Genomic DNA, 25,878 nt, shown 5'->3' on the forward strand with positions numbered 1-25,878 from the left:
AAGCTTCGTGTATATATAACGAGCCTCCGTGCTGGATTGGACAGTCAATTGCTGACATCATAGATCCAGACATGGGATTGGTCCGCGTTTCAATCCAGTAATAAAAGGGTAGTTCGTCGCCTACATCCTCTTTTAAATGTACGAGTTGCGTTTTTAGCGTAAAAATTATTCTAGCATACCCCAGGAACTAAAATCACAAGAAAACGTTGGGTTTGGAAATCAACGAATCTTTTCATTATTTAAACAAAGGAGTCATTTAGAGCACACATTTAATGAAATCTGAAAGGAAAATTGACAAGAAATTAATTCCTGGAGTCATCAGCACTTCTCACATTTGATCGCTCCGGAGAACGGCTCCAACAATTCCGTCAGAGGAAACTACTTTAGAAATTGCAGTTCATACTACCTCTCAACGGTTGCGGTTTTGGCGCGATAAAATTCAAAATGGATGAACCGGCACACTTCCTGTATTTAAAAACCCCGAGGGCATTGAGATTTGTCTACTATGTTTCATTAACTGGGGACCCTGGCTCTTGATTGGCATTCATTTACAAGTTACTAAAGTTACAGTTCAAGGTTCGAAGGGAAGCCAGAAATTAGTCACAGAAACAGCAGCCTATACAGAAAAATGTATACAGCCCTAGAAGACTAAGGCAGCCTCTGGAAAAGCTAAACCAGGGATACTCTTGATGCTGCCTTGCTGTGGCAGGCGGTAGATGGCAGTCTTGGTGATAATTCTGTGTTGTGCAGGACTTGGCAGTAGTGCTTAGAACTACCTTTGCCCAGGCCATTCTCTCCTTTAATGTGGTCAGATTTGTCAGACACAAAAGACAATACGGTCAGAGTACGGGGCGTTGCTTTATGAACAGGTTTTTTACCCGATAGGGATCATCTATGCCACCAATATTTTCTCCATGTTTACAAGCGAACATTATCAGGACTTTTAGAAAAAAGGAAAGGACTGTGTGAAACTCCAGATTCTAACAAGGCCTATTGGAAAATATCTCTATCCACCTCCCATTTGAAACTACCCACTACTACTGGACCACCCCACCTAGTGAGTCAGGCTCCTAGCCTGCCTTCAGACACAGCACGTACACATTAGTCTTTGTGTTTGATGGGTATGCCATTCTCAGTTGAAGAGGGCTATTGCGAGTTATTTCTGAAATATGTGCCATGCGAAGTGCTTTATAACAAAAGCTAAAAAGCCTGACAAGTAGATGGATGCAGTTGGTGCAGTGTAAGTGAAGTTTAGATGTGGCTCACCCCCAATTACCAAGAATTCTTGTCTTTGTTCCATATATAAATATTTGTGTAAGATGGATGTAAACCCCAATCCTGTGCCATTGATGGAGGATCCTGTTAAGAGCAGCACCAAGTTGGTCATCCACACGCTGGGACCTGCCATCACTGTCACTTAAAAACTTGAGCTCAATCTGAATCAATTCTGCAGCAAACAGACTATCATGGATGGGTTCTGTAAGCAACGAATTAGATACCACACTAGTTTCTGGCTGTGACCCTTAGCGTTAACAGACTTTCTAGTGAGAAAGGAGGTGGCTCTGAAAAGAGCCTTTGTGTTTGTTCGGTCTTTTAATCAAATTATGCCCTTTCCCCACGAATGCGGCGGGCCAGCTGGATGTCCTTGGGCATGATGGTGACTCGCTTGGCGTGAATAGCGCACAGGTTGGTGTCCTCAAACAGACCAACGAGATATGCCTCGCTAGCCTCCTGCAGAGCCATAACGGCTGAGCTCTGGAAGCGCAGGTCTGTCTTGAAATCCTGCGCGATCTCGCGCACCAGGCGCTGGAACGGCAGCTTACGGATCAACAGCTCGGTGGACTTCTGGTAGCGCCGGATCTCGCGCAGAGCCACGGTGCCGGGCCGGTAGCGGTGAGGCTTCTTCACGCCGCCGGTGGCAGGGGCGCTCTTGCGAGCAGCCTTGGTGGCCAACTGCTTGCGCGGGGCCTTGCCGCCGGTGGACTTGCGAGCGGTCTGCTTAGTACGAGCCATGACCTCACAACTAGTAGAATCAAGTGAGCCCTGCTGAAGGCTTATTTATAATCAGAATCTGAAGCTGATTGGACGAAACTACACTAGGCTACTCAACTTCAAATGTATTGGTCAACTGTGCACGCGCCTTTTTTTTTTTTTTTTTTGTTGGTTTTTTTTTGTTTTTTTTCAGTCCGGCAACTCTGAAACAGATAAACCAGTATCACAAGCAATAGGGAAACTGAGGCAGGAGAATTGCTGCTAGTAGGAGACGAGCTTGAATTATATAGCGACAGACCTTCTCTCAAAGAAATGTTTGCAAATAATTTGATACTCTTCGTGACCTATGAGCTGTTTCTTTATTTCTCAGGTATAGGTTATTTTATACATGCGATTTCCAGTAGACAAAAGTGCTATTGACATTTTTTCGTAAAAAGTACACGTAAACAGGGTAAATTAATATGCCAGGGAATGTGTACACGCTATTAGCGCTCTTTATTAGTATGCTCTCAAATATTTTACTTCAATTTTGGCCCTTAAAAATTGTAATACATTGTATAGGTGTTTTTGTTTTTGTTCTACCAAATTTCCAATTGGATGATGGCCACCATCAGTGTCCATACATATTTCAACCCGCTACAGATTTCAAATTTCACTCACTTTTTATAATATTGGAACAATTTAAGTGTCAGGAACCTACTCTTCCACCCAAAATAACCCCATTTTCACAATTTTTAATTCAAAGAAGGAATCGCCTGCTCTTACAATTCTAATCAAAAATTGACTTTTAATGAGTCTATTAAAGGCTTAAATATTTTAAAGCAAAAACTAATGTACTAGGGATTATGAAGTTCAGGGGCAATATTTGAAAAAAAATTGGAAACACGCGTTCAAATTGCTAAACTGAATCTTGCACCCAGTGTCGTTTCCTCCAACCATTTACCCAAAATTTATTTTAGTGAGGAAAGCTGTGAGCTAACCTTTCATTTAAGAAAAAACGATATCCTGCAACAGTTGTGGTTTGTAAATGTACTGGTCAAGTTACATTGATTTGCTAGAGGAATTCACAGAAACTAATGCACCAATATGTTCAGTTCTTTAAAAGACAGGATTGGTGGCTCTGAAAAGAGCCTTTGGTAAATTTTGTCCTAAATGTCTTATTTTCCCTTGGGCTTGTGGTGGCTCTCGGTCTTCTTGGGCAGCAGCACCGCCTGGATGTTGGGCAGGACACCGCCCTGCGCGATGGTCACGCGGCCCAGCAGCTTGTTGAGCTCCTCGTCGTTGCGGATGGCCAGCTGAAGGTGGCGCGGGATGATGCGGGTCTTCTTGTTGTCACGGGCCGCGTTGCCAGCCAGCTCCAGGATCTCGGCCGTCAAGTACTCCAGCACAGCCGCCAGGTACACAGGGGCGCCGGCGCCCACGCGCTCCGAGTAGTTGCCCTTGCGGAGCAGGCGGTGCACGCGGCCCACGGGAAACTGCAGGCCGGCCCGGGAGGAGCGGGTCTTGGCCTTGGCCCGTGCCTTGCCACCTTGCTTGCCGCGTCCAGACATGGTGGAAAGTAAACACTACCTAACAACTAAGTAGACTTGAAAGCTGCAATAGCTTGGCACTTATAGTTTTCGCTCGGCTCGAAAAAAGCCCTGGCGATTGGCTGGTTTCTTCTTTTCATTTAGACCAATGGGAAGCATCTGTGCCGCTATGTTATTTAAATTGAGCAAGGCTTTGGTTATGACGTCACTGAAACATTACCCAATCAGAAGTGTGATTTTCTAAGCCGCATTTGAATAACAGCTTATAAAAGGCAAATTGCCCATAGCCTCATCGTTGGAGTTCCTGGACTTGGTGTGTCAACATGCCTGAGCCAGTCAAGTCCGCGCCCGCCCCGAAGAAGGGCTCCAAGAAGGCCGTGACCAAGGCCCAGAAGAAGGACGGCAAGAAGCGCAAGCGCAGCCGCAAGGAGAGCTACTCCGTGTACGTGTACAAGGTGCTGAAGCAGGTGCACCCCGACACTGGAATCTCCTCCAAGGCCATGGGCATCATGAACTCGTTCGTCAACGACATCTTCGAGCGCATCGCGGGCGAGGCTTCTCGCCTGGCGCATTACAACAAGCGCTCGACCATCACGTCCCGGGAGATCCAGACGGCCGTGCGCCTGCTGCTTCCCGGGGAGCTGGCCAAGCACGCGGTGTCCGAGGGCACCAAGGCCGTCACCAAGTACACCAGCTCCAAGTGAGCGCGATGGTCTTGCGACCTAAAGGCTCTTTTCAGAGCCACCTAAGTTGTCAAAACAGAGCTGGATTGCTTATACATAGTATATTGGAGCTTGGTTGTTTAGGTCTAGGAGCTCAAAAGTTCCTCTTGTCTCTAGTCCTGGTGGTGGAAGTGTGCGCCTCCTCCCGGCACTAACGTCGCTTTTATTCTTACATTCTAGAGTCCACTAAGAGTGGTAGAAATTTACCGTCTTGTCAGTGCTGTAAAGCAATATTTTAAATTACCTTGTTAATTACTAGGGTGTGGCTATAGGTCTGAAAAGTCATCTTAGAAAATGTTGCTTACGGAAGACAAAGAGATGCAGTTGTGCCAAGTTCAAGGAGCCCAGAGACTAACCCAAAGAGTTGACACTGATGCAAAAGCAAGAGGTTTCTTTTTATTTCAAGCTGGCCAGCTAGGGTCTCACTGCATAACTATACATTTTATGGGAGATATAGTTGACTGAGATAAGACAGGGTATGGGCTTGCAGGGTTACAGGATCACAGGGTCTGTCAGTTATTCCTTGGGCTGGGGGGGGGGGGGTGTGACCAGCAATTAGCAAAGGAATGTTAACAGGAGTGGTGGACAATTACCTCCCCTTATCTGAAAGCAGGGGATCGGGCACCAGCCATGGCACTCCTGATTTAAGCAGTTAAATTTCCCTTTTCCATTAGACGTTCCCTTTTTAGGGCCTAAGTGTTTAAACTTTTATTAATTTTCATTTTTGGTCCCTCATAGTCAGAGAAGCTTCCTTTCGTTAGGTTCCTTTGTGTTTTGTTTGCAATGAGGTTCTTGTTTTGACACCCGATTTCACCATTTATGTTTCTGTTCTCCAACTAAGTGGGTCTTACTGTCTCAAAGTCAAAAGTAACTGGAATTACACCCTTCAGGACCAGGCTCAGTCTTATAAGTCCCCAGCTAAGCACTCGGGAAAATAGAAAACCCTTTTTCCTGTTTTCGTAAGTTGTTTGTTGATTTAATAAATTTCTTCTGTTTCACCTTCATTGTCTACTTATTACTTGAATTTAAGAGTGTGTGTAGTGTTTATATATTCTTAATATAGTCTCCTGACATGATGATTTAAAATATTGTGGAAGAAGAAAAGACTATAAGCATGGTCTTAATGTGACTTGACTTGAAATTGTGTTTGAGTTTTCCAGAGCATGAAATACTAAGTAAAGAATTCAAGGAGAAATTTTAAAAAGAAAGTCATTTCTATAAGTTCTCATCAATTAAATGTTAGTACACCACTTCTGGAAAAGGTATGTAAGCTGTTGTATAACTCCTGAAATCTTAATAAAAGACTAGTCATTTTCCATAACATCTCCATTAATGTCTATAGTATTCTGTGGAACAAATTCTATTCCATTCCTTAAAGTAGACAGAATTAAAATGACCAAACTGATGCTATAACACAAATCCAGTCTTGTGTGAAGTGAGACCAAACTGTGAAATACCCTCCAAAATATGATCCTGAAAAAGAAATACTAATTATAAAGTAAATGTTTTAAATTGTCCCAGAATGTAATGCAATATCTTCCATACATTTGTTTCTTCACTTGGGTTTATGTTTTCTGGGAAGGGTTGTTTGGTTTTCTTTTTGAATTTTGTGTATGTGTGAGACAAGTCCCCTTTCCCTGTCTGTAGTCACGCCCACCAACTACAGTTTAGAATCAGAAGAATTTCAGATTCAATTCCTGTGAAGGATAAATGTTCTTTTTCGACTTAGAGTGTTCCAAGATTAAGTAGATTATGGTAAACAGATAAAGCAAAGCAAAGTGTACACATATATGTTGCATGAAAGAAGAATGAATACACTAAACTTCTGGGAGATGTTGAAGTATATATTCCTTCTTAGTGCAGCAAGGAGGAAATACAGAAAAACTAGTGGAGAGTGAGTGACCTGGGCATGCTCTCAGAAGAAATCACTTGTGGCAAAACTATTTGAGCAGGGAGTTGATCTTCAAGTCCCAGAAGACAATCTCTACTTGAGATGCTTTTGGGAGAAAGTCATGATATTGCAGTAACTTGGGCATTTGTCTTTGGTCATTAAAAGGAAATTCAAGTCAAGTCCCTCCCTGAATTTGCTGTTTCTCAAGTACCCTCGGTTTGCAGTGCAAAAGGCAGTGTTTAGCAAATACCTTTACTTCATTCATGTACATGAAAAGACAAATAGTTCCATTTGGACACATACTGTTAGTCTCGGGACAACAGGAAAAGAAAGACACCTCACTGCTGCTCACACCATAAGGAATTCACTTAATATTTTGAGGACCCCAACTCAGGTGTTACCAGGTCCTTGGCTTTGATACACAAAAGAATAATCTGAATGTCACACTAAGGAACAGGAGGCCAAAGGGAACAAACACATCTCTTTAAGGTTTTTTTTTTTTTTTTTTAAGTGCACCAGGTAATGCTAGGGGCTGTAATCCTAATACTTGGGAGGCAGGCAGAACTCTATGAGTCTAGTCTCAATAAAGAGCTCCAGGCCAGCAAGTGCTACATAATGAAAACTGCATGTCTGAGTGACAGAAAGAGAACACAGGCCAGCAAGAACATAAGCTGGGCTAATTAGCACAAAGATACAGAATTCCCTTGGTTTTTATTGGAATGCAAGTGATGTGTCTTCTCCTGGAGCTAGGATCCTATATCGAAATTTTTTTGAGATTGCCTAGTTTAAAAGGAATTGAGGCAAAGGAACAGGAAGCTGTGTTGCTCCAAGCCATCAAGTTTTAGGAACATATCGTGGGTAGGTGGATTTGCATAAGATTTGCATAAAAGTTTTATAATGTGGGAGACATTAAAGTATGAAGATATTTATGGAATAGTGGTCCTTGATAAACTAGTTACTTCTTTTGCCCCCAGACAGGATTCTCTGTAGCTTTGTAGCCTATCCTGGAACTTGCTTTGTACAACAGTCTGACCTCAAACTCACAGATCCACCTGCCTCTGCCTCCCAAGCACTGGAATAAAAGTGTGCACCAACGATGCTCAGTCCCAAACTAGTTACTTTTGATAGAAAACATTTTTTTTAAACAATTGTAAGCCACCATTGAAAACATTGGTGGTTATTTGAAGAAAAAAAAAAAACCTTTTAAATATAGGGTTTTTTCTGTTTTTCTTTGTAGTAATAGTGGAGTTAAAGAAGCAAAGAGGAGTTTAGAAAAACAATAAAACACACAAAAAACATACATGGGTATGGACTTCTGTCTTGAGAACTATGTATCTTATGTCTTTCCCCATGAGCATTCATTTAAAATTCACAAGTTGTGGTGATTTTAACCTCAACATAAATTTTCTAAATATTCCTATGTTGGCCTGGTAACTTTGCTGAAGTTAATACACATGATTTTAATTCCAATCTTAATTGCTGATATTAACTCTCAAATAACATATGATACAGTAAATATGGCTATATGTGTTGAAGCTAGGCTACATCCTATTTAAGTTACTTTGTGAGATCCAAAGTTATATTTTAAGTTTTAATTACTATGCCTTATGTGATCAATGAAACAAAATGTCTCTGACTTGCAGGCCTAATTCTTGCCTAAGAACAGATATGATGGAGGCTATTGTGTATGGGAGATAAGAAGCCATAGGTTTTCACTCCCACAAACAAGTTTGTTTGTCCCATCTGCACCAGAATGTGCTTGATCACATGTGGGTGTGATGTTCACAAGTAGGAAATACTTATGTCAGGATGTACACTTGCCACTGATTGGATATAGGTGGAGGTGTTCCAGCATGTACGATTGGCCCTGATTGGACCTGATAAGAAATAATTATCCCATTGTAAACCTTGATTCAGAAGCCATCTTCTGGAAAACTAGAGAAGGACCTGGCCAGAGTTCATCATCCTGGCCAGTATTTAATTATAGCTTGCTTCAATTTTAGCTTTAACCTGTGGTAGTGGTCTTATTCTCAATTGGGATTAATTTCTGATTCTATAAAATAGTGTTCTTTCAAGGTATGACTTGCCTCAGTAAACTTACTTTACAATCAATTTTGATTTCATTTTAAGGGAAAAAGAAGATATAGACCCTGGGTAGACACCAAATCAACACCGTTCATCAGGCACTACCCATCCAACACAGACTGAACAGTGACTTATACCTGGGAACAGAAAGGGAGCCACCTTATAGGTTTAATGGGGAAAAATTGACACTATGGAGGCTCATAAGTGTATTAAAATCATGCCTGGAAAACCATGCTCAGAAACCTAACCAACACACTGCATAAAAAAAACAGTTTAACTCTCTTGCTTGGACAACATAGAGCAATACACACCTAACACTGAGAGGGCCTGACCCCACACACCCACCCATCATCTAATGCCTTTCAGATTGTGCTGTCCCCCAATGTTGAGGAGGCCTACTCAACAAGGTCAACCTGTTCACCATTCTGGACCTGAACCTGGCACCTGTTTCCTACTCCTGTCCTGGTTCAGTCTGTCACGTCAAATGCTAATTCTGCACCTTGACACTCAAACCTGACTTGAGCAGTTCCCTTCTGCAACCACCACAGTTAGGTATCTTATGTATACACCAGACCCTCTTCTGAGCTCTCTGGAACTCTGTTATAGACACTTGAAATTGCATTGGTTCTATAATAGAACCCCGCCCTAGCCATTCCCAACCATCTCAGGCTTCAGGAAAAACCCAGCAGGATGTAGGCCCCTGACTCCAACAGGATATAGCAGGATACGTAGTGCCCTCAACCTTGCCCTAGCTGTTGGGGGTCAACTACAAGGTATCCTCGATACGGGAAGAAGCCAATCAGAAATTAGCTGGCAGGCTCTAGATGTGCCTTACAGACAAGGGGAAAATGTGGTAACCATATTAACAGCCCCCGTATGGCCTCCAAAAGTAGCAACCTTTCCACAGCTACAGCTGACCAATCAACTCAGGACAGGCACCCTCAAGCCTGGAGGTACACCAATCTTGAGACTGTTATTATGCAGCTTGCAGACACCAGTCCCTCACCCTTTGCCTAACCTCTATATATACTTTGTTCTCCTGCTTCCCAGGGTTTGTCTTGTTCCACTGCTGCTTCCAGCAGACCCAAGACATACTTGCCATTAAAAGACTCTTTGCTTTTAATCAGATCTTGTTTCTTTGTGATCTTTGGGGATCCAGACTCCAAGTATAACAGTTATATATATATATATATATATATATATATATATATCACCAAGTATGGTATGAAAATGAAAAATGGAATAAAGAACCTGTATTCACAGGCTGGAGAGATGGCTCAGAGGTTAAAAGCACTAGCTGCTCTTCCAGAGGTCCTGAGTTCAATTCCTAGAAACCACATGGTGGCTCACAACCATCAGTTATGAGATCTGGTGCCCTCTTCTGGTGTGAAGATATACATGGAAGCAGAATGCTGTATACATAACAAATAAATGAAATAAAAAAAAAAAAAACTGTATTCACATCATGGAAGCTACCAATGCTGCTTGAGATCTTGAGAAACAACTCATATCTTGGCCAACTGGTCCACTTATTGAGAGTATGGTACTCACAGCACCAAGGTCTTCAGTTCAATCTCCTTGCCAACAGGCCAACAAGTAATGAAGATTTTGCAAGAAACATTTGGTTCAAAAAAGACTCCAGATCATCCCTGACAGGTGCTGCCTTCTCACTAGTTCAATCTACCAGTCTTTGTGAAGAGATCTCTGAGTTCTGAGTACTCATTGGCTGAAATTATGGCCTTACTACCTGTAGGTCCTTCACACCCCTTGTGGTGGGAACCAGGCTTTCTTCACTTCTTCTGAACGTGGACATCAGTAGATTTGTTCTTCTTTGTTCTAGAATGCTCTCCTCCATACCAGATTCAAACTGTTAGTTCCTGTTGAGCTACATCACATCCTTCCTTTTTTTTTTTTTTTTTGTGCTGTCATCTTCATACCATCAAAGGTAATAATTTATTTCTTAAAGTAAAGCTTTGGGCCATTGTCATATTTAATTATTGGATGCATGGTGCCGAACCTGGCACATGATAGGTGCCATCCATATGATTTTGCTGAATGAAGAACACTTGACACAAACTCAGGCAAAACACCCAAACATATATATAAAAAAAAGTCAAAGTCCTCAGTATATTTTATTCCTGTAGGAAGTAAAAACATTCAGAGAAGAAAGAGAAATACATTCATGAAGCAATGCATGGTAGAATTAAAATCGTATATGAAATCAGACTGTCAGTTATGGTCCTGTGTACTCATACACCAGGGACACAGTTCAACAGTGGGCTGAGAAAGAGGGCTGCAACCCTTTCTAGTTAGCTTTTGTCAATTTGACACTAACTGAAATCACATGGAAAAAAAAAAAGGGAACATTGATCAAGGAATTGCCTCCATCAGACTGGTCTGTGGGGCATTGTCTTGATTTATGATTGATGTAGGAAGGCCAAAATCACTGTGAGCAGTGCTACCTTGGCCAGGTGGCCCTAAGTCTGTATAAGAAAGCTGGCTGAGTATGAAGCAAGTCATAAAACAGAATTCCTCTGTGGTCTTTGCTTTACTTCCTGACTGCAGGTTCCTACCTTGATTTCCAGATCTGACTTGCCTCAACCATGAAGGGAACATACGATTTCCTCCCCCAGGCTGGGTTTGGTCATGTTGTTTTACCACAGCAACAAGAGCAAGCATTTGAGTCTCAGAGGATAGATTTCCCTCTGAGGTGTGCAGGATTAGCAGATAGGACTGAACCAGTGCCAGGCACTGTGCCACCTCACCAGAAGACACATTCCTGCGGGGACGGAAATCAGACACTTAGAATGATGCATTCATTGCAGGTTCCTAGAAAGTGTTCAGGACATTTATCTGCAGAGTGGGTGAAGGACACTGGATGAACAGAGAGTTTTACATGGAGCAGCCTCAGAAAACCTTGCCTAGGTAGGATTTTGGAAACAAGGTAGTAACTTTCTAGTAAAGTGGTTAGGTTTGGGAAGGAACAGTCAAAGTCAGAATGGTCGGTGGAGGCCAAGAAGGGGAACATTTTCAGTGATATTCCAAGGATTACCTACTGAGCCAATCAGGAGATGGTAGGGGACTTCCAAGCAGGGAGGCACCTGATATAGATGTTCGACAAAGGGCTAGTGCCTTGGAGTCTGGGAGCTCCATTAAGACAATTATCACTAACCACGTATGGTGTTTCGGGCCTGTAATGTCAGCTTTTGAGATGCTGAGATGGAATGGCTACTGTGAGTTTAAGGACAGCCTGAGCTACAAGGGCTCAGTTGGCAGAAGACTTGGTTAATGCATTAAAAAAAAACTCCATCTCTACCACCAATTGGAACCCAGCACAGTGGCGAATGAATGCCTGTAATGCCAGTACATAGTAGGGTAAGGCAGATAATTGGAAGTTCAAGGCTGCTGAGCTATCTGAGGCTCTGTCTCAAAGAGCAAACAGAAAAACAAAAATAAAACAAAAGGCATGGCCATCTTTTTATCAGGGGTGACCATCTTCATAGAACTTCTGCTTCGCAACCAAACCCAGAGACTCCAAATGAATACACTGGAGTCGAAATAGCTTTCATCTACTCATTGACAAGATTCACTGTGGGCGGTGGGTCAGTAGGAACCTACTCCATGTAAGGACCTCTTGAGTTATATCCTGGAATTATTATAACAGAACCAGAGATTACTTTTTCCCCCTAAGTTTCTTCTTGGTTTATGATACAGTTCAGTTGACAGAGAGATTATCTTATGTGTGCTCTTCCCTAGCATTCCTGAGACCATGCATATAATAAATACCCTGTGCTGAAGGTGGGGGTGAGCCAGATGTGATGTTGCATGCCTGTAATTCCAGCACACGGGAGGCCAAGACAGGAGGATTGCTGAGAGTTAGAGGCCGGTCTGGAGTATATAGCAAGACACTGTCTTAAAATAAAACAAAACCGAGCCTCCCCACCCCCCAAGCAAAGCAAACAGAAAGAGTGGTAAGGAAAACTAAGGATATAAAAGAAGGGGCAAACACTCCATTGTTGACCCATTTGGATATATCTCCAGTGCAAAACTAATCGAAAACATGAACAAAATCACATTGCTTTTGAAAGGGGTAAACTAAACTTTTAGGCTTTACTTCTAGGATTGAAGGGACCAGACCCTTACTCAGCCCCTGCTTTAGCAGCCACGACAGGCTACAGAAAAGACATGTAGGCCTCTGACACAAGGAAACTACAGATCCTCTGGCCTCCCGGAGCATATGGCCAAAACTCAACACAAAGAAACTCCAAATCCCCTGGCCACCCAGCCTCCCAGGTACTTGGAACCTGGGAACTGTTTGACCACACACACACACACACACACACACACACACACAAAAAAAAAAAAAAAAAAAAGAAAGAAAGAAAAGAAAAAGAAAAACAACAACAACAACAAAACAAAAAACAAAAAACAAAAAACAAACAACAACAACAAAACTCCAGGAGAGAACAAAACCTCCCCTATAGTCTCTCCAGGATACAGTTCTGAAAACTACTGGTATCTATGAACAACAGGCGACTTGCAAGTAACAAAACAAAGCCATAGAAACCACAGAATGTTCCTTCAGTTAGTGAAATGCCCCTTGAGTTAGTGAAACCCGAGGGAAACACCCTGGTTTTCTCCGTCTCTGTCTCTGCCTTGAGACCCTACAGTTTTGTCATTGTCACCTGCAAAATGCTCTCACCCTCTTTAAGTCTGACTTGGCATGGGGATGAGGTGATCTAAACCACGTTAAAGGATGGGATTCTTTGAGTTCCATTTCTTGGGTACGAAATTTTCAAAGAAGATCCTTCTGAAATTGAATATCCAGATATTTAATATGAAAGCTACTGGTCCCCAATATAAAGCAGATGCATCATAAAAAACCAACCAACCAACCAACAAAAGACAACCTGTTCAGAGTGGCACACCTGTAATCCTAAGACCTGGAGGCAGAAAAACTTCAAATTTTAGACGACCCAACATACTCCTTGTCTAGCTTGCTCAAGCCCTGCGTTTGATCAGAGCTCTGCTGGCGCACTCTTGTGCCAGCATTAGAGTGGCGAAGGCAGGGAGATCTCTGTGACTCCCGAGGTCAACCGTGGTGACCACAGCGTATTGTGATCCAAGCCCTGTGTAGCAGGAGGCTCCCTGACCCTCCCCCACGACCGGTGGCTTTTCTTTGCAAATCAAGGAAAATTATGATCTTTCTTTCTAGATTGGTAGAGGTGATCCGGAAGAGCGATTTCTTAAAGCTGGGAGAGAAGAATTCGCCGTCATAATCATGCTATTTCCACGAGAATCTACAAAAAAACGATTCTGCACAGATGTGTCTGTTCTAATAGAGAAATGTGTTCAGATGCTACCCGTCGCGCAACTGGGATGGCCGAGTGGTTAAGGCGTTGGACTTAAGATCCAATGGGCGAATGCCCACGTGGGTTCGAACCCCACTCCCAGTAGGAGTGGTTGTTTGTTACGTTTGAGGTTCTTCCCTCTAGTAGTTTTGAAGTATAATGGCACACCCATCCCATAAACGAGAGTGTTATATTGGGTTTGTTTTCTTAGTTTGCAACAAGCCCTGGTTAGCTCGGGCTGGCCTCGATTCCAGTTCAGCTCCTCTGCAGCTCGGTCTTCAGGTTTCGCCACCGGCAGTCGTCTGCGCATGAATCCCAACCACAGTCTTCTCAGGTTTCCAATGTGTGGGAGACTTTGCCTGAGTTTTTAATATTCTGAGAGGACTACCTGAACATTGCACTTTTTGTCTTTGCAGAAATAAGCTCCGGTTCTCCGTAGTTTGCAGATCCAGAATTCCCTGAATGAAGAAAAGGCCAGGTCCCCCCTGATGGGGGGCTCTTCCTGAAATAGCTAATGAAAGTTTTACTGTTAGCCATCCTTCCTCAGAGGGACCTATATCCCTTTACCAGGTTAACTGTATATGGAGGGGGGGGGAAGGGAGGGGGAGAGAGAGAAACAATCATACTTTCTAGGGGCTATTGGATACTGGTTCTGAATCGTCACTCGTCGCGGTGGACCACGATGAAGCTTGTGTCCCTTCAGTTAATGTCAGAGATGTCGCTTGGTTAATGGAGCTTCGACTAAAGTCCAACTTCCAGCATGTTGCTCAGCATCTGACCAGTTTTGCTCCGAGAAGATGAGGTGGTGCAGACGCCTGTCTAGCGACTTGACAGATATTGGATTTCCTGGATATGGGGACGTCCTGGCCTCCGAGGTCACCGAGGCAAGCTCTGAGCACCTCAACACCTTTAGTGAATGACGCGCTCCATCTAGCGCCACCACCTCAGCAAAACACAAATAAAACTGGATTTCCTTCAAGGCAACTGTTTTTAGCAAGTGGGGTTTCCCCAAAGGCCGACCGAGAAAGGTCAGGATCAAAACAAAGACAAACAAAACAAAGCAAAATAAAACAAAAAGCAGCAGCAGCAACAACAAAAGTAAAGTAAATACAAAAAAAGACACCCCCCCCCTTTAATTTTTTTTCATAGACGGTACGCGAGGGCGAACTATTGACTGCTAAACTCGGGTGGAGACAAAGGAAGAGGTCCTTGGGGATAGGCTCCTAACTCTTCCTTGGACACAGCCAGCCAGACGGGAAGACACTAACTAATTCAATCAGTTTTCCAAAGACCAACTGTGTAGCCCTGGTGGACCTGGAGCCTGAGACCTCAGCAGACTCTCTGGGCCCAGCAGAGCTTGTTACTCCTGCTGTCTCCAGGGCCACCCTCGGATCCTGCTCAGAGCACTCAGTGAAACTTACTGACCAGGAAGAGGAAAAGCTAGTTCAGACAGAGGTCCTGTCTCCTCCTTCCTGCATGGCAAAGAAGGAAACAATTGCCCCCAGCCTTTGCTGACTGTGTGCTAGGCTAAAACCAAGCAAACAACCAAACAACCTACAATACCCCCCTCCCCCCCAATCGTCAGTTAAACCACAGATGGCTAGTGTCTTCCAGAGGTTTGGCTTCTGCCAGGGCAGAGCCTTCTAGAGCTAAGAGTGGACTTCAAGGAAGATGCCCAAGAATGGGTGTTGGGGAGCGAGATGGGGTGGGGTGGGGTGGGGTGAGGTGGGGCTGAGGTGGCTGAGAGGAGCCTTTCTTCCCCCAGGTGAGTTCTTAACCAAAATTAGAAAAGCATAGAGCCTCAGTTCCACATCTTTGACACAGTCGGACATTTAGTTATTTTATTTATTTATTCACGTGTATTCTTTTCCAGGAATAAGGAGAGCCCATGAATGTGCCCTTCCTCATTCACACCAGAATATGGGTTTGTAGCAATTGAGGAGGCTCCCTGCAGTATGGATTTCTGACTGCGGGCCTTGCTGGGACATGTGAGCTCACATTTCTGAGGACGGAGAAAGATAGCGCTACTTGTGAAAGCGTGTGGTAGGCGGGATTAGGGGTTGGTTAATACTGGGAGACATGTAAAATTCAAGGAGTAATATTACTCAATCATGAAAAACCTAGATGGCACCACCAAGATTTTAACTGGGACCACTGGATTCAAAGTTCAGAGCACTAATCATTACACCACGGGGCCAGCAGGCATGTGATCCTAAGGAGTGGGAACTTAACTCATCCCAGAGTTACCTCTGACTGCAGATGTTAAATGTTAATTTTCACTGAAAGTCTACTGCCCTCATGAGGCGTGTGTTGACGATAGGTGGGTGTTTTGCTTCTCTGGAACATAAAATTGACTTTTCACATTTTGCAAGGCAAGGTCAAAGAGGTCAAAGTCCTGCGGTGTCAAGGACAGCTCCGCCTCACAGCATGACCCCGAGGCCCTCCGGTCTTTGGGGAACGTTTTGTCAGGTTTTCTGGGGATCCTGTCGGGCAGGGAAATCCTTGCTGGCCTGTGCCCTTCCATTGAAGCATCCTCTTTGGAGGGTTAGATTCATCTGCTTAGTCACACTGGTAGGTTTTCTTTTCTTGTCTTTCTCATCTCCCGAGCCCCCCCCCCAGTGACCCTGCCTACACATGTGAAAGTCTACGATTAAAAATTTTAACGCCATCTATCCTGTCCATACAAACACTGAGGTTCCAGGTCAGTACACTTGAGAATCTGAACTGGGCTAAATTTTCCAAGTTCTGTCTGAGTGAGTTCTAGGGAATGCCTCTGAGGAATTCAATGCTGTATGCCCTCAAATGTGTTTTTGTTTTTATTTTTAAATTTTTTACTCCCCCCCCTCAGATTTGAAGGTCAAAGAGATAGAATTTGGATATAATATTTGTGGAACTAAAATACACCTATTATTTTAACTCTTTCTAGCCTCTCTAATGTTTTTAGGATATGAAAAATAAGTCATGATTCCAAATGTAAAATGACATAAAGCAGAAACTCTGACGAGTTTAGTTACAGATACATGTGCATGATTGTACTTGGCATACTGAAAATCTCAAATTTGTATGAAGGAATAGAAAACTGCAGTGTATTGGCTATCGCTGAGCCAAGTTATAATCATATTACAGAATTTACAGCCTTTACAGAATTACAGCCTTTTCCCCTGGATTTTCTTTTATGTTTTAGAATTTTCCTTATAGTCCCCAGATACCAGGATCCTAATAAAGCCAACCTGGTACATTTGATTATTGGATCTTTTCTTTTCTTTTTATTTGTGTATCTGTGAGAATGTATGCAAGGTGTGTGGGTGGCCTAGGTAGGAAGTGGGTGGTGCATGCCCAGGAGCTGGAGTTGTAGTTTATTAGCTGTGCAAACTTTGGCAATTTCTTAATGTCACTGAACATGTGTCTAGTGATCTGGAGCATAGTGCACAAGTGTAATTTATCTTACAAGGGCACTACGAAAATAAAGTGACAATCTGGGTGTGGTAGCACACACCTTTAATCCCAGCACGGGGAGGCAGAGGCAGGTGGATGTTTTTAGCTCAAGGTCAGCCTGTCTACAGAGCAAGCAAGTTGCAGGACAGCCAGGGCTAGCTACTGTCATGAAAAACAAACAGAAAATGAAAGGACATAGTGAATATAAAGGATTTAAATATTGTGATCTAACATAGTGAAAAAGATACCGTTAGTATCTGTATTGTTGTGGATCAGATTGCCTCTAGTCTTTTGAATTACAAACTATGCTGCTGAAAGGGAAGACAAAACAAAAACAACCTTGAACATACATTTTCCACATTTTCTTCCTTTTATTTTTTTTCCCCCTCTGTCTAGCTCTGGCTGTCTTGAAAGTCACTCTGTAGACCAGGCTGCCCCCAAACTCAAGAGTTTCGCCTGCCTCTGCCTCCGGAGTACTGGGATTAAAGGTGTTCGCCGCCGCCGCCGCCGCCGCGGCCACCACCACCACCACCCTGCTACATATTTTCAAAAGCAGTAGATTTGAGACTGAATTTCAGGGTATGGAGGACACATGCATACTTCCCTGAGGGTTGTTTTTGTTTTTTTGGTTTTTTTTTTTTTTTTTTCAACTTAAACGCCACCAGCGATGGCTGAGCATAATGCATAATGGTCAGGGAGGCTGATTCATGATTGTTTCTATCCTATCAATCTTATTAGGTGAATAGTAGATATTAAAAGCAATGTCTACTAGATAGCAAATGGTCTAGGTATAGGGGTGGCTTTGGTGGTAGTGATAACATTAAAAAAATGTATTTTAGCATCTTGAAAAGTCATTAATTGGGGAGCAAGTGAGATGTTAACTTATTGGTCATTAAACAAAACCAAACCTACTCTTTGCAGGTGTGTGACGGGCTGAAGGCGTATTTATTCTACAGATGAACACCCAGTGGGTAATAAAGCTGGGGCCTAAAGTTGCCGTCTTTCCACTCGTAAACCAACCTAGGTTGTAGGGTCCCTTTTTTCTTCAGTTTTCACACCTGCATCTTGCCAGGTAACAAGTGAAATATCATCTCGGATGGATCTTTTCTCTTGCCTGAAATATTTATACTTGTGCACCTACACCAAGCATCTTCTCTTTACCCTAGAAAATAGACCTCAACCCAGGGGGCCACTCGCTACAATATTCCCTGATCCTTCAAGTAAACAAGGCCAGTATTTACTTAGTGCCCGCTGCCTATTAACTTTTTGGCGCTCCCGCCCGTCACCCAGCACAAGACTTCACTGCGCCTTTAAGTAAAATGACAGCAGTTGCCGTGCTCGCTGCCCTAACCTGTTTAGGTCTGCCAACAAGATTTCAACTCGTTGATATTAGGCCCAGCAACTAATGGGACATGAGGGACCTTACCAGCTGCCTCTCCGAATCCTTCACCTATTGTAGCACTATTACAGGTGGAGCGTCTCGGCAGGACCCTTGGTGCCAGTAAACCCGGAGAGGCCTCACTGGAGGCCCCCTGGACGCTAAAGCAAAAAAGTTATTAACACGCCCAAGTCCAGCACCCCGAAGCAGGCTACTGGAAAACGCATGTGTAGCAGCTATTTTCGCTGAAAGTGGAATTGGCTCTGAAAAGAGCCTTTGGGTCAAGAATGAAGTCAGCGCGCTCACTTGGAGCTGGTGTACTTGGTGACGGCCTTGGTGCCCTCGGACACCGCGTGCTTGGCCAGCTCCCCGGGCAGCAGCAGGCGCACGGCCGTCTGGATCTCCCGGGACGTGATGGTCGAGCGCTTGTTGTAATGCGCCAGGCGAGAAGCCTCGCCTGCGATGCGCTCGAAGATGTCGTTGACGAACGAGTTCATGATGCCCATGGCCTTGGAGGAGATGCCGGTGTCGGGGTGCACCTGCTTCAGCACCTTGTACACGTACACCGAGTAGCTCTCCTTGCGGCTGCGCTTGCGCTTCTTGCCGTCCTTCTTCTGGGCCTTGGTCACGGCCTTCTTGGAGCCCTTCTTCGGGGCGGGAGCGGACTTGACTGGCTCAGGCATATTGACACTCCGGGTACTGGAACTCAGACGAGGAGCCGGCCGGCGGTTCCCTTTTTATATGCTGTTATTCAAATGAGGCTCAAAAACTCCCACTTCTTATTGGGTGCTATTCTAATGACGTCACCAAAACCTCTTGTCCAATCGAAATACGCGTTGGCACAAACGCTTCCCATTGGTCTACGTGAAAAGAGTAAGTCAGCCAATCGCAAGGGGTCTTTTTCGAGCCCAGAGAAAACTATAAGGGCCAAGCTCCTGCAGTTCTGAGCCTTACCGGATAGCTAATTTTTGTTTCCTTTCCGCCATGTCTGGACGCGGCAAGCAGGGTGGCAAGGCTCGCGCCAAGGCCAAGACCCGCTCCTCCCGGGCCGGCCTGCAGTTCCCCGTGGGCCGTGTGCACCGCCTGCTCCGCAAGGGCAACTACTCGGAGCGGGTGGGCGCCGGCGCCCCGGTGTACCTGGCGGCCGTGCTGGAGTACCTGACGGCCGAGATCCTGGAGCTGGCTGGCAACGCGGCCCGCGACAACAAGAAGACCCGCATCATCCCGCGCCACCTGCAGCTGGCCATCCGCAACGACGAGGAGCTCAACAAGCTGCTGGGCCGCGTGACCATCGCGCAGGGCGGCGTCCTGCCCAACATCCAGGCCGTGCTGCTGCCCAAGAAGACCGAGAGCCACCACAAGCCCAAGGGAAAATGAGTTAACTTGAAAAAAATCAATCACTTAAAGTCAGACCAAAGGCTCTTTTCAGAGCCATCCACTGTATCTTTTAAAGCGCTGGACACTTTTGTACGACACGGCGGCCTTTTGTGCACTTTACGTTGTCTTAGAACTGCAGTACTCCAGACCCAAGTGTTGTGTGGTTATGCCGCCGATAGTGTTGTGGCATATATTGGCCTACTTTTTAAAGTTTAGGCTTAGCCTATCGAGTCTAGGTTTTTTCCCTGACGTCTTCCCATCTGTAATTTAGCATTAGACGTCCCACGGTAATTCATACTTTTTTTCTCTTGTGTGCTTAAGTTGCGTCTATTTAAACTAGGGCGTTAAAGCATTTAAATGTTTTGCGATCTCGTTTTTACCACTGAGATGGTCACTTTTGTTTTTTAAAATTCACAAGCTGTGGGGGTTTTGAATTTTTTTTTTTTTTTTTTTTTCTCTGTTGTTCGAGACAGGGTTTTAGTGCGTAGCCCTGACCTGGCCTGGAATCCACCCTGGCCTGCAGCTACTTAAGACATCCGCCTGCGGGTCACCAGGCCGGGCTATCAAATCTTGCTTTGTGTTTTGTTTTTCGAGATCGGGCTTCTCTGTGGAGCCATGGCTGACCAAGCTGGCCAGATCCGTCTGCCTCTGCCTCGGAGGTCTGGAGTCAAAGGGGTGCGCCAACACCGCCCTACTTGTGTAGTTAAATGCATGAATCAATGAATGAATGAATGAATGAATGAATGAATGAATGAACAAATAAAATTTTTTGGCATTATTCGGTCCTTAAACTATAGCTTTAAAGTCAAAGAGCATACTTAGTGTCAAAACAGTGGAAAGAGTATAAATGTAAACGCTACAATTCTTGCCTTTGTACATGCTTTTTAAAAGGCTTATTTATTATGTACACAGCGTTCTTCCTGCATGCCAGAAGAGGGCACCGGGTCTCATTATAGATGGTTGCGAACCACTGTGTGTCAGGACCTCTGGAAGAGCATCCAGTGAGCCCCTTAACCTCTGAGCCATCTGTAGCCCATATTTTGTTTGTTTGTTTGGTCGGTCGGTTGGTTTTTCGGCGAAACAGTCAGTCTAATCGCTCCGTAGACCAGGCCGTCCCAGGCCGTCCTCGAACTCACAGAGATCTGCCTGCTTCTGCCTCCCCAGTGCAGGGATTAAAGGACTACGCCACCACCGAGCGTCCTCTTTGTATATTCTACAATAAATTTTTGTTTTCCAAGGACACGGCAGGGATCCCATTAAACGAAAATGGTAAAAGGCCCATTAAACATTCTCAAAGATTCAGAGTCCGCACCTGACTCTTCCGTTGTTCGCCACATCCAGGTTAAATAAGGATGGTCGTATACAAATAGTTCTAAAGAAAAACGTTAAGCGTGGGGAGATGATGAAATCAGCGTCCTCTCCACTTATAATCTGTAGTGTTAAATTGGCGCCGAGGGCCCCTCCCCCTCCACAAGCCACAGGCCCTTCCCGCCACTGCGCTTCCTGTTTTCACTCCGGTCCGCGAGTTCCCTATAAGGGCGAACTGCTGGCTGGGAAATGCTGTCAGTCGGATTTCTTCCTTCTGTCTAGCCATGTCTGGTCGCGGCAAGGGCGGGAAAGGCCTTGGCAAGGGCGGCGCCAAGCGCCACCGCAAGGTTCTCCGCGACAACATCCAGGGCATCACCAAGCCCGCCATCCGCCGCCTGGCCCGCCGTGGCGGAGTCAAGCGCATCTCCGGCCTCATCTACGAGGAGACCCGCGGGGTGCTGAAGGTGTTCCTGGAGAACGTGATCCGCGACGCGGTCACCTACACGGAGCACGCCAAGCGCAAGACCGTCACCGCCATGGACGTGGTCTACGCGCTCAAGCGCCAGGGCCGCACGCTCTACGGCTTCGGCGGCTGAGCTGCTCAACCAACCTCCCAGCTTTATTCTCTTAAAGGCCCTTTTCAGGGCCACCCACTCGACTCTCTTAAAGGGCTGTAGCGTCCTGGCAAGTCCCGCTCTTTCCAGGATTTGGGGCTTACGTGGTTCGGTCGGCTACGTACTGGATCCTTCATTCACAGGGTCTCCTGTTGGTGGGGTGGGCAACAGGAGGGTCCTGAGAGAAGAAAGAAACATCCAGCCTTATTGTTTAGCTCGTGTGCGTCTCCTGTGTTCACGTCTCTGTCTAACTTCTGTGCGTTCAGTGTGAGGTACCCAGTTGGCTTTGGGTACCAAATGCAGCCCGTGTAGGGGTCCCTGGTGGGCCATTGCTACCGTAAAAAAGGCGGGAGGGCTTCCTTTATAGCAAAAGCTCCTTGCCTCAGGCGAGCCGTGGGTCCTTTTCCACTCTACCAGTGCGCCCCCTGCTGGCCGCCTGGGCTAACTAGCTTTGGTGGGTTTTTTTGTTTTTTTTTTTTTTTGGTGTTTTAGTTTTTTTAAAGAGGCCCTATCAGATACGTTACCCAACAGTTGGGTCAATCAGTCGTCCCATCTTGACACTGGCCAGCTCTAAATTAGGTGAGGAAGATAAGCGCAACTGTCGGGAAAGGAACTGGCTTTTCCCGGCTTCCCGGTGTCCGCGCAGGATCTGCTTTCTCCCGGGTGTGTCAGTTGCAAGCGTGTTTTTCCTCACCCCGGATAAATACCTCTCTTAGCTTTTGGTTTCTGGCGGCTGCTGCTGTTTAACGCTGCCACTGCTACCTAGGAATTTTTCCTGCCTTTGAATTCTTTAGTTAGCAGAGAAAACGAACCCAATCAAGGGCCCTAGTCTCTGTCAGCATAGTTGCATAGTTTGGAGTGATAGTGTATTTATGTCTAACACCTCTATGGAGTGCTCAAGTTTTGACACCCCAATAGATGTCAAGAACTTGTCGCTTTGGTGGCTTTTTTTTTTTTTCTTTTCTTTTTTTCTTTTTTTCTTTTTTTTTTTTACCTCTGGACTCCCCTATTCGCCGTGCAGCCGTATGCCTGTGCTTCCGTGAAAGGAGTGTTTCAGATAACACACAAAAGATCATAAATTATTTGTGTCCTGCTCCCATCATCTCCCGCAACACCAGTGCCTGCTTTATGTGGTATTTTACCGATTTCTTCATCGCTGAAAGCAACCTTGCAAAGTATATAGTAACTGTTACATTTAAAAAAATAATGGAAAAAATTAACGATTTAACCTGGTTATTGATTGACTTTAGGGGGCTATTAACCTTAAATTGCTACGTAAAATTAGAGAGCAAAAACTATCATTGCTTTTCTTGTATAGCATAAAAGGATTCCTTCCTGGTGATAAATGTCTTTGGTGCTGCTCGCGGAAAAGGAGTAAGTACTGTAACAAGAATGAGACACAACTGAAGGACTAAGAGCTGATTGTTTCCTTCTAGCAATTAAATAATCAGCTCTGGGTGGCTCACCCCCAAAAGGACCTGTAAACATTTTACATGGATTTCTGGCCCTTTGGGCCCTTTAGATTTAGAGACATATCTTAGTGTTTGGCACTGTCTTCTTAGCAATGCCAGCATTTGCTGAGTTCTGACACTCAGTGCCTTTGGAACTGTCAGACCCAGACTGTTACTGTTTCAAATCAGTCCCTTGGAGAATTTTTATCCACCTAGGCCCTAAATAGCATCTGTCCTGTAATGACTTCTAATTTCATATTTTTTTCTTTTTTTAGGGGGGGCACTGGGGCAAGGTGGGTTCTTGGGGGTGTGTTTGTTTGGTTGGTTTTTTGAGACAGGGTTCCCTTACCTGTCCTGGAACTTGCCCGGGAGACCAGGCCAACCTGGAACTCACAGCGATAGATCTGCCTCTCCTGTATACCTTTTCTATCCTTGAACTCATTTTGATTCTGAGAATGGGTTTGAACTATGACACAGTTGCCTCCTTCCTTCATCTCCAGAGTGCTGAAATTATAGACATGTGTAATCACATCCATGCAGTGATTGGGACTCAACCCAGGGCTGTCTGCATGCTAGGCCAATACTTAACCAACAGTAGCAACTGAGCCACAACCTCATAAATGGTTGATGGACTAAAGCAAGGCTGACACATCAAACAAACACACAAACACCAAAAGATTCCAACTACACTCATCCTCTCTGATGATTATACCTTGTGTAAGTAGACATAAAATTAGCGAGCATAATTGATAATGACCAACAACCAAACTACCCTTTTATATGATAATGAAATCTATGCCTTCTACATTTATACTCAACTTCAACAAACACACTTGGTTTGAAAGACCCCCCAGACCCCTAAGGGCCTCCGGATCCCAAGGAGCCCCAATGTAAGGGGCCGTGGGCCCAAAACTATGCGGCTTAAAGCCCACCTTTGTAAGACTTTTAATGACCTGTAAGTTTGCGGCTTAAAGCCAGCTCTGTGAGCCTCCTGTAACCTGTAATTAGATATGGTTTGGCCAAGCGGAACTGCTAACTGCTTCTGTTCCGAGAAAGGGTCTGGAGCTTTTCTGTTCGCTGTTCCAAGAAAGACCACTAGATGTTCCGGCTGACAAGAAGAATGTTCCAGTCCCAGCAAATACCTGATGTTCCTTCTATTATTCCCCCCAATTCTATTGTTGCAGGGCTATTTAAGCCCACTCTAAGCCCCAGTAAATCGAGACCTTGACATTGCACAGACGGACTCTTGTCCTTTCTTGCGCCGCTTGGTCTCCCTCCTCTCTCGCCCTCATGACCCCTTTAGGTGACAACCCCCTCGAGACCCGCGAATAACCTGGCCTGCTGGACGGGTCAAGTGGCGCCCAAACGTGAGGCTCGAGGTACGGTGGTCTCCGGACAGCGCCAAGAGAAGAAGAGGCTATCCGACCCAAAATGGAGACGCCCTGCATCGCTCGTGCACCGGTCTGTCTCGAGGTAAGTACTGCTGTCCCATTATCGTCATGGGCAAAACAGCCTCTAAGGAGGCCCTCTTTATCAGAGAAATAAAGAGTAGTCTTAGGGAGAGAGGAATTAGAGTTAAGAAAAAGGATCACTTTAATTTTTTTGTTTGTTTGTTTGTTTTGTGGAGGAGAAATGTCCTTGGCCGGTGATTCATGGGCCTGGCATTCATCCACTAAGTTGGAATAAAGTGGGAAAGGATATTAATGGTCTCCTCAAAAAGGGAGAGGAGATCCCAGATTCCTTCTTTAGTTTTTATGGAGTTATTAGAGATATTCTTAAGGAATCTGAGACAGAAGGAAAGGTTTCTCACCTGCTTGCTCTAGCAGAAGATTTCCTGAATGACTTGTCTGAAAACTATGAGACAAAAGGGAGTCAGACTGACGGCACAAAAATAAAAGCTAAAGGCCCTCCCTCGGAGTCACGCACACCTTCTCTCATGGATGAGGATATTCAGGAAAAAAATTTAAGTCCCCCATTGATTAAGTCTCCTCCGCCATTAATTAAATCCCCCCTAAAAAAAAAAATGTTCCTGAAGTTATTCTTAATTATTGGGCTCTTCTCAGGGATGTCATTCAGAGCCCTGAACTCGTTGGTGAGAGGTCTCGCCTCTTGCTGACTGTTAAAGACTTCCTTCAGAAGTCGTGACCATTGTCATGTACAGAAGCCAATAACTGACCTTCCCCTATTTCCTCAGCCTGTGCTCTCACCCTCCTGGGGCTCTGCATACTTGCAAGCCACGGAGGACTCACTGGTCTGCTCATTGCTGGCAGCATTTCTTAGAGGCGGTCAAGCTCGGGGGCTGCAACTTACAGCCTTGGGAGATGCCACCATGATTGATGGCTAATTAATGTATATAAATGCTATTGATACAGCCAGACAGAAACTGTTTTTGAAACTTATAGAAAAGGCAACATATTTAAGCTTAGAATTGTTCAAATTTTGGATGCTCATATTTCAATGATTGACTATAAGCTACTATGTTAAAAATTTCAATTAGGATTTTTCTTTTCTACAAGCTGATCATAACCTAGGCAAAAGGAGAAATATGAGACGTATGCAAGTTATGAATGAACGGTGTGGCCACACCTGGATGCGTGATGTGATTGTGAATTTATGAATGCAGATGAATGGAAATGCCTAAATTGCCTTGGATATGATTAGAGATATTTACATTGCCTTGGATATTGTTTAAAAAATATCAAAATCACTTTAATAGAGTCAAAAGAGCATCCAGTTAATGAGTCA

At 44.7% G+C, this 25,878-nt stretch overlaps 5 protein-coding genes and 1 non-coding gene across 6 annotated transcripts; 4 read left to right on the forward strand and 2 right to left on the reverse strand.

Annotated features, from left to right (window-relative positions):
* Window positions 1-3,149: 3,149 nt before the first annotated feature.
* Window positions 3,150-3,542, reverse strand: LOC100759151 (histone H2A type 1-F). The gene has a single exon (XM_035442876.1). It carries the CDS (start codon window positions 3,540-3,542, stop codon window positions 3,150-3,152), a length of 393 nt encoding a protein of 130 aa, XP_035298767.1.
* Window positions 3,543-3,844: 302 nt separating this feature from the next.
* Window positions 3,845-4,230, forward strand: LOC100758862 (histone H2B type 1-C/E/F/G/I). The gene has a single exon (XM_027409538.2). It carries the CDS (start codon window positions 3,845-3,847, stop codon window positions 4,223-4,225), a length of 381 nt encoding a protein of 126 aa, XP_027265339.1. The 3' UTR covers window positions 4,226-4,230.
* Window positions 4,231-13,592: 9,362 nt separating this feature from the next.
* Trnal-uaa lies at window positions 13,593-13,675 on the forward strand. Its single transcript has one exon. It is a non-coding gene; the product is annotated as a tRNA-Leu (tRNA).
* A 3,959-nt stretch (window positions 13,676-17,634) lies between these two features.
* Window positions 17,635-19,111, reverse strand: LOC100750843 (histone H2B type 1-C/E/F/G/I). The gene has a single exon (XM_035442879.1). It carries the CDS (start codon window positions 19,064-19,066, stop codon window positions 18,686-18,688), a length of 381 nt encoding a protein of 126 aa, XP_035298770.1. The 5' UTR covers window positions 19,067-19,111; the 3' UTR covers window positions 17,635-18,685.
* A 212-nt stretch (window positions 19,112-19,323) lies between these two features.
* On the forward strand, window positions 19,324-19,815 carry LOC100750550 (histone H2A type 1-F). Its single transcript, XM_027409519.2, has one exon. It carries the CDS (start codon window positions 19,368-19,370, stop codon window positions 19,758-19,760), a length of 393 nt encoding a protein of 130 aa, XP_027265320.1. The 5' UTR covers window positions 19,324-19,367; the 3' UTR covers window positions 19,761-19,815.
* Window positions 19,816-21,311: 1,496 nt separating this feature from the next.
* LOC107977157 lies at window positions 21,312-21,968 on the forward strand. The gene is given in 2 exon segments (XM_027409548.2): window positions 21,312-21,613; window positions 21,615-21,968. Coding segments are annotated over 2 exon segments (600 nt in total). The 5' UTR covers window positions 21,312-21,352; the 3' UTR covers window positions 21,954-21,968.
* The last annotated feature ends 3,910 nt before the right edge of the window (window positions 21,969-25,878 follow it).

The sequence above is a fragment of the Cricetulus griseus genome, chromosome 3 (assembly GCF_003668045.3).
Source record: "Cricetulus griseus strain 17A/GY chromosome 3, alternate assembly CriGri-PICRH-1.0, whole genome shotgun sequence".
NCBI classification, from domain to species: domain Eukaryota; kingdom Metazoa; phylum Chordata; class Mammalia; order Rodentia; family Cricetidae; genus Cricetulus; species Cricetulus griseus.

What these genes read in the sequence shown, in the direction of transcription:
- LOC100759151 (XM_035442876.1), bottom strand. Translation starts at nt 3,542, where the DNA reads ATGTCTGGACGCGGCAAGCAAGGTGGCAAGGCACGGGCCAAGGCCAAG.
- LOC100758862 (XM_027409538.2), top strand. Translation starts at nt 3,845, where the DNA reads ATGCCTGAGCCAGTCAAGTCCGCGCCCGCCCCGAAGAAGGGCTCCAAG.
- LOC100750843 (XM_035442879.1), bottom strand. Translation starts at nt 19,066, where the DNA reads ATGCCTGAGCCAGTCAAGTCCGCTCCCGCCCCGAAGAAGGGCTCCAAG.
- LOC100750550 (XM_027409519.2), top strand. Translation starts at nt 19,368, where the DNA reads ATGTCTGGACGCGGCAAGCAGGGTGGCAAGGCTCGCGCCAAGGCCAAG.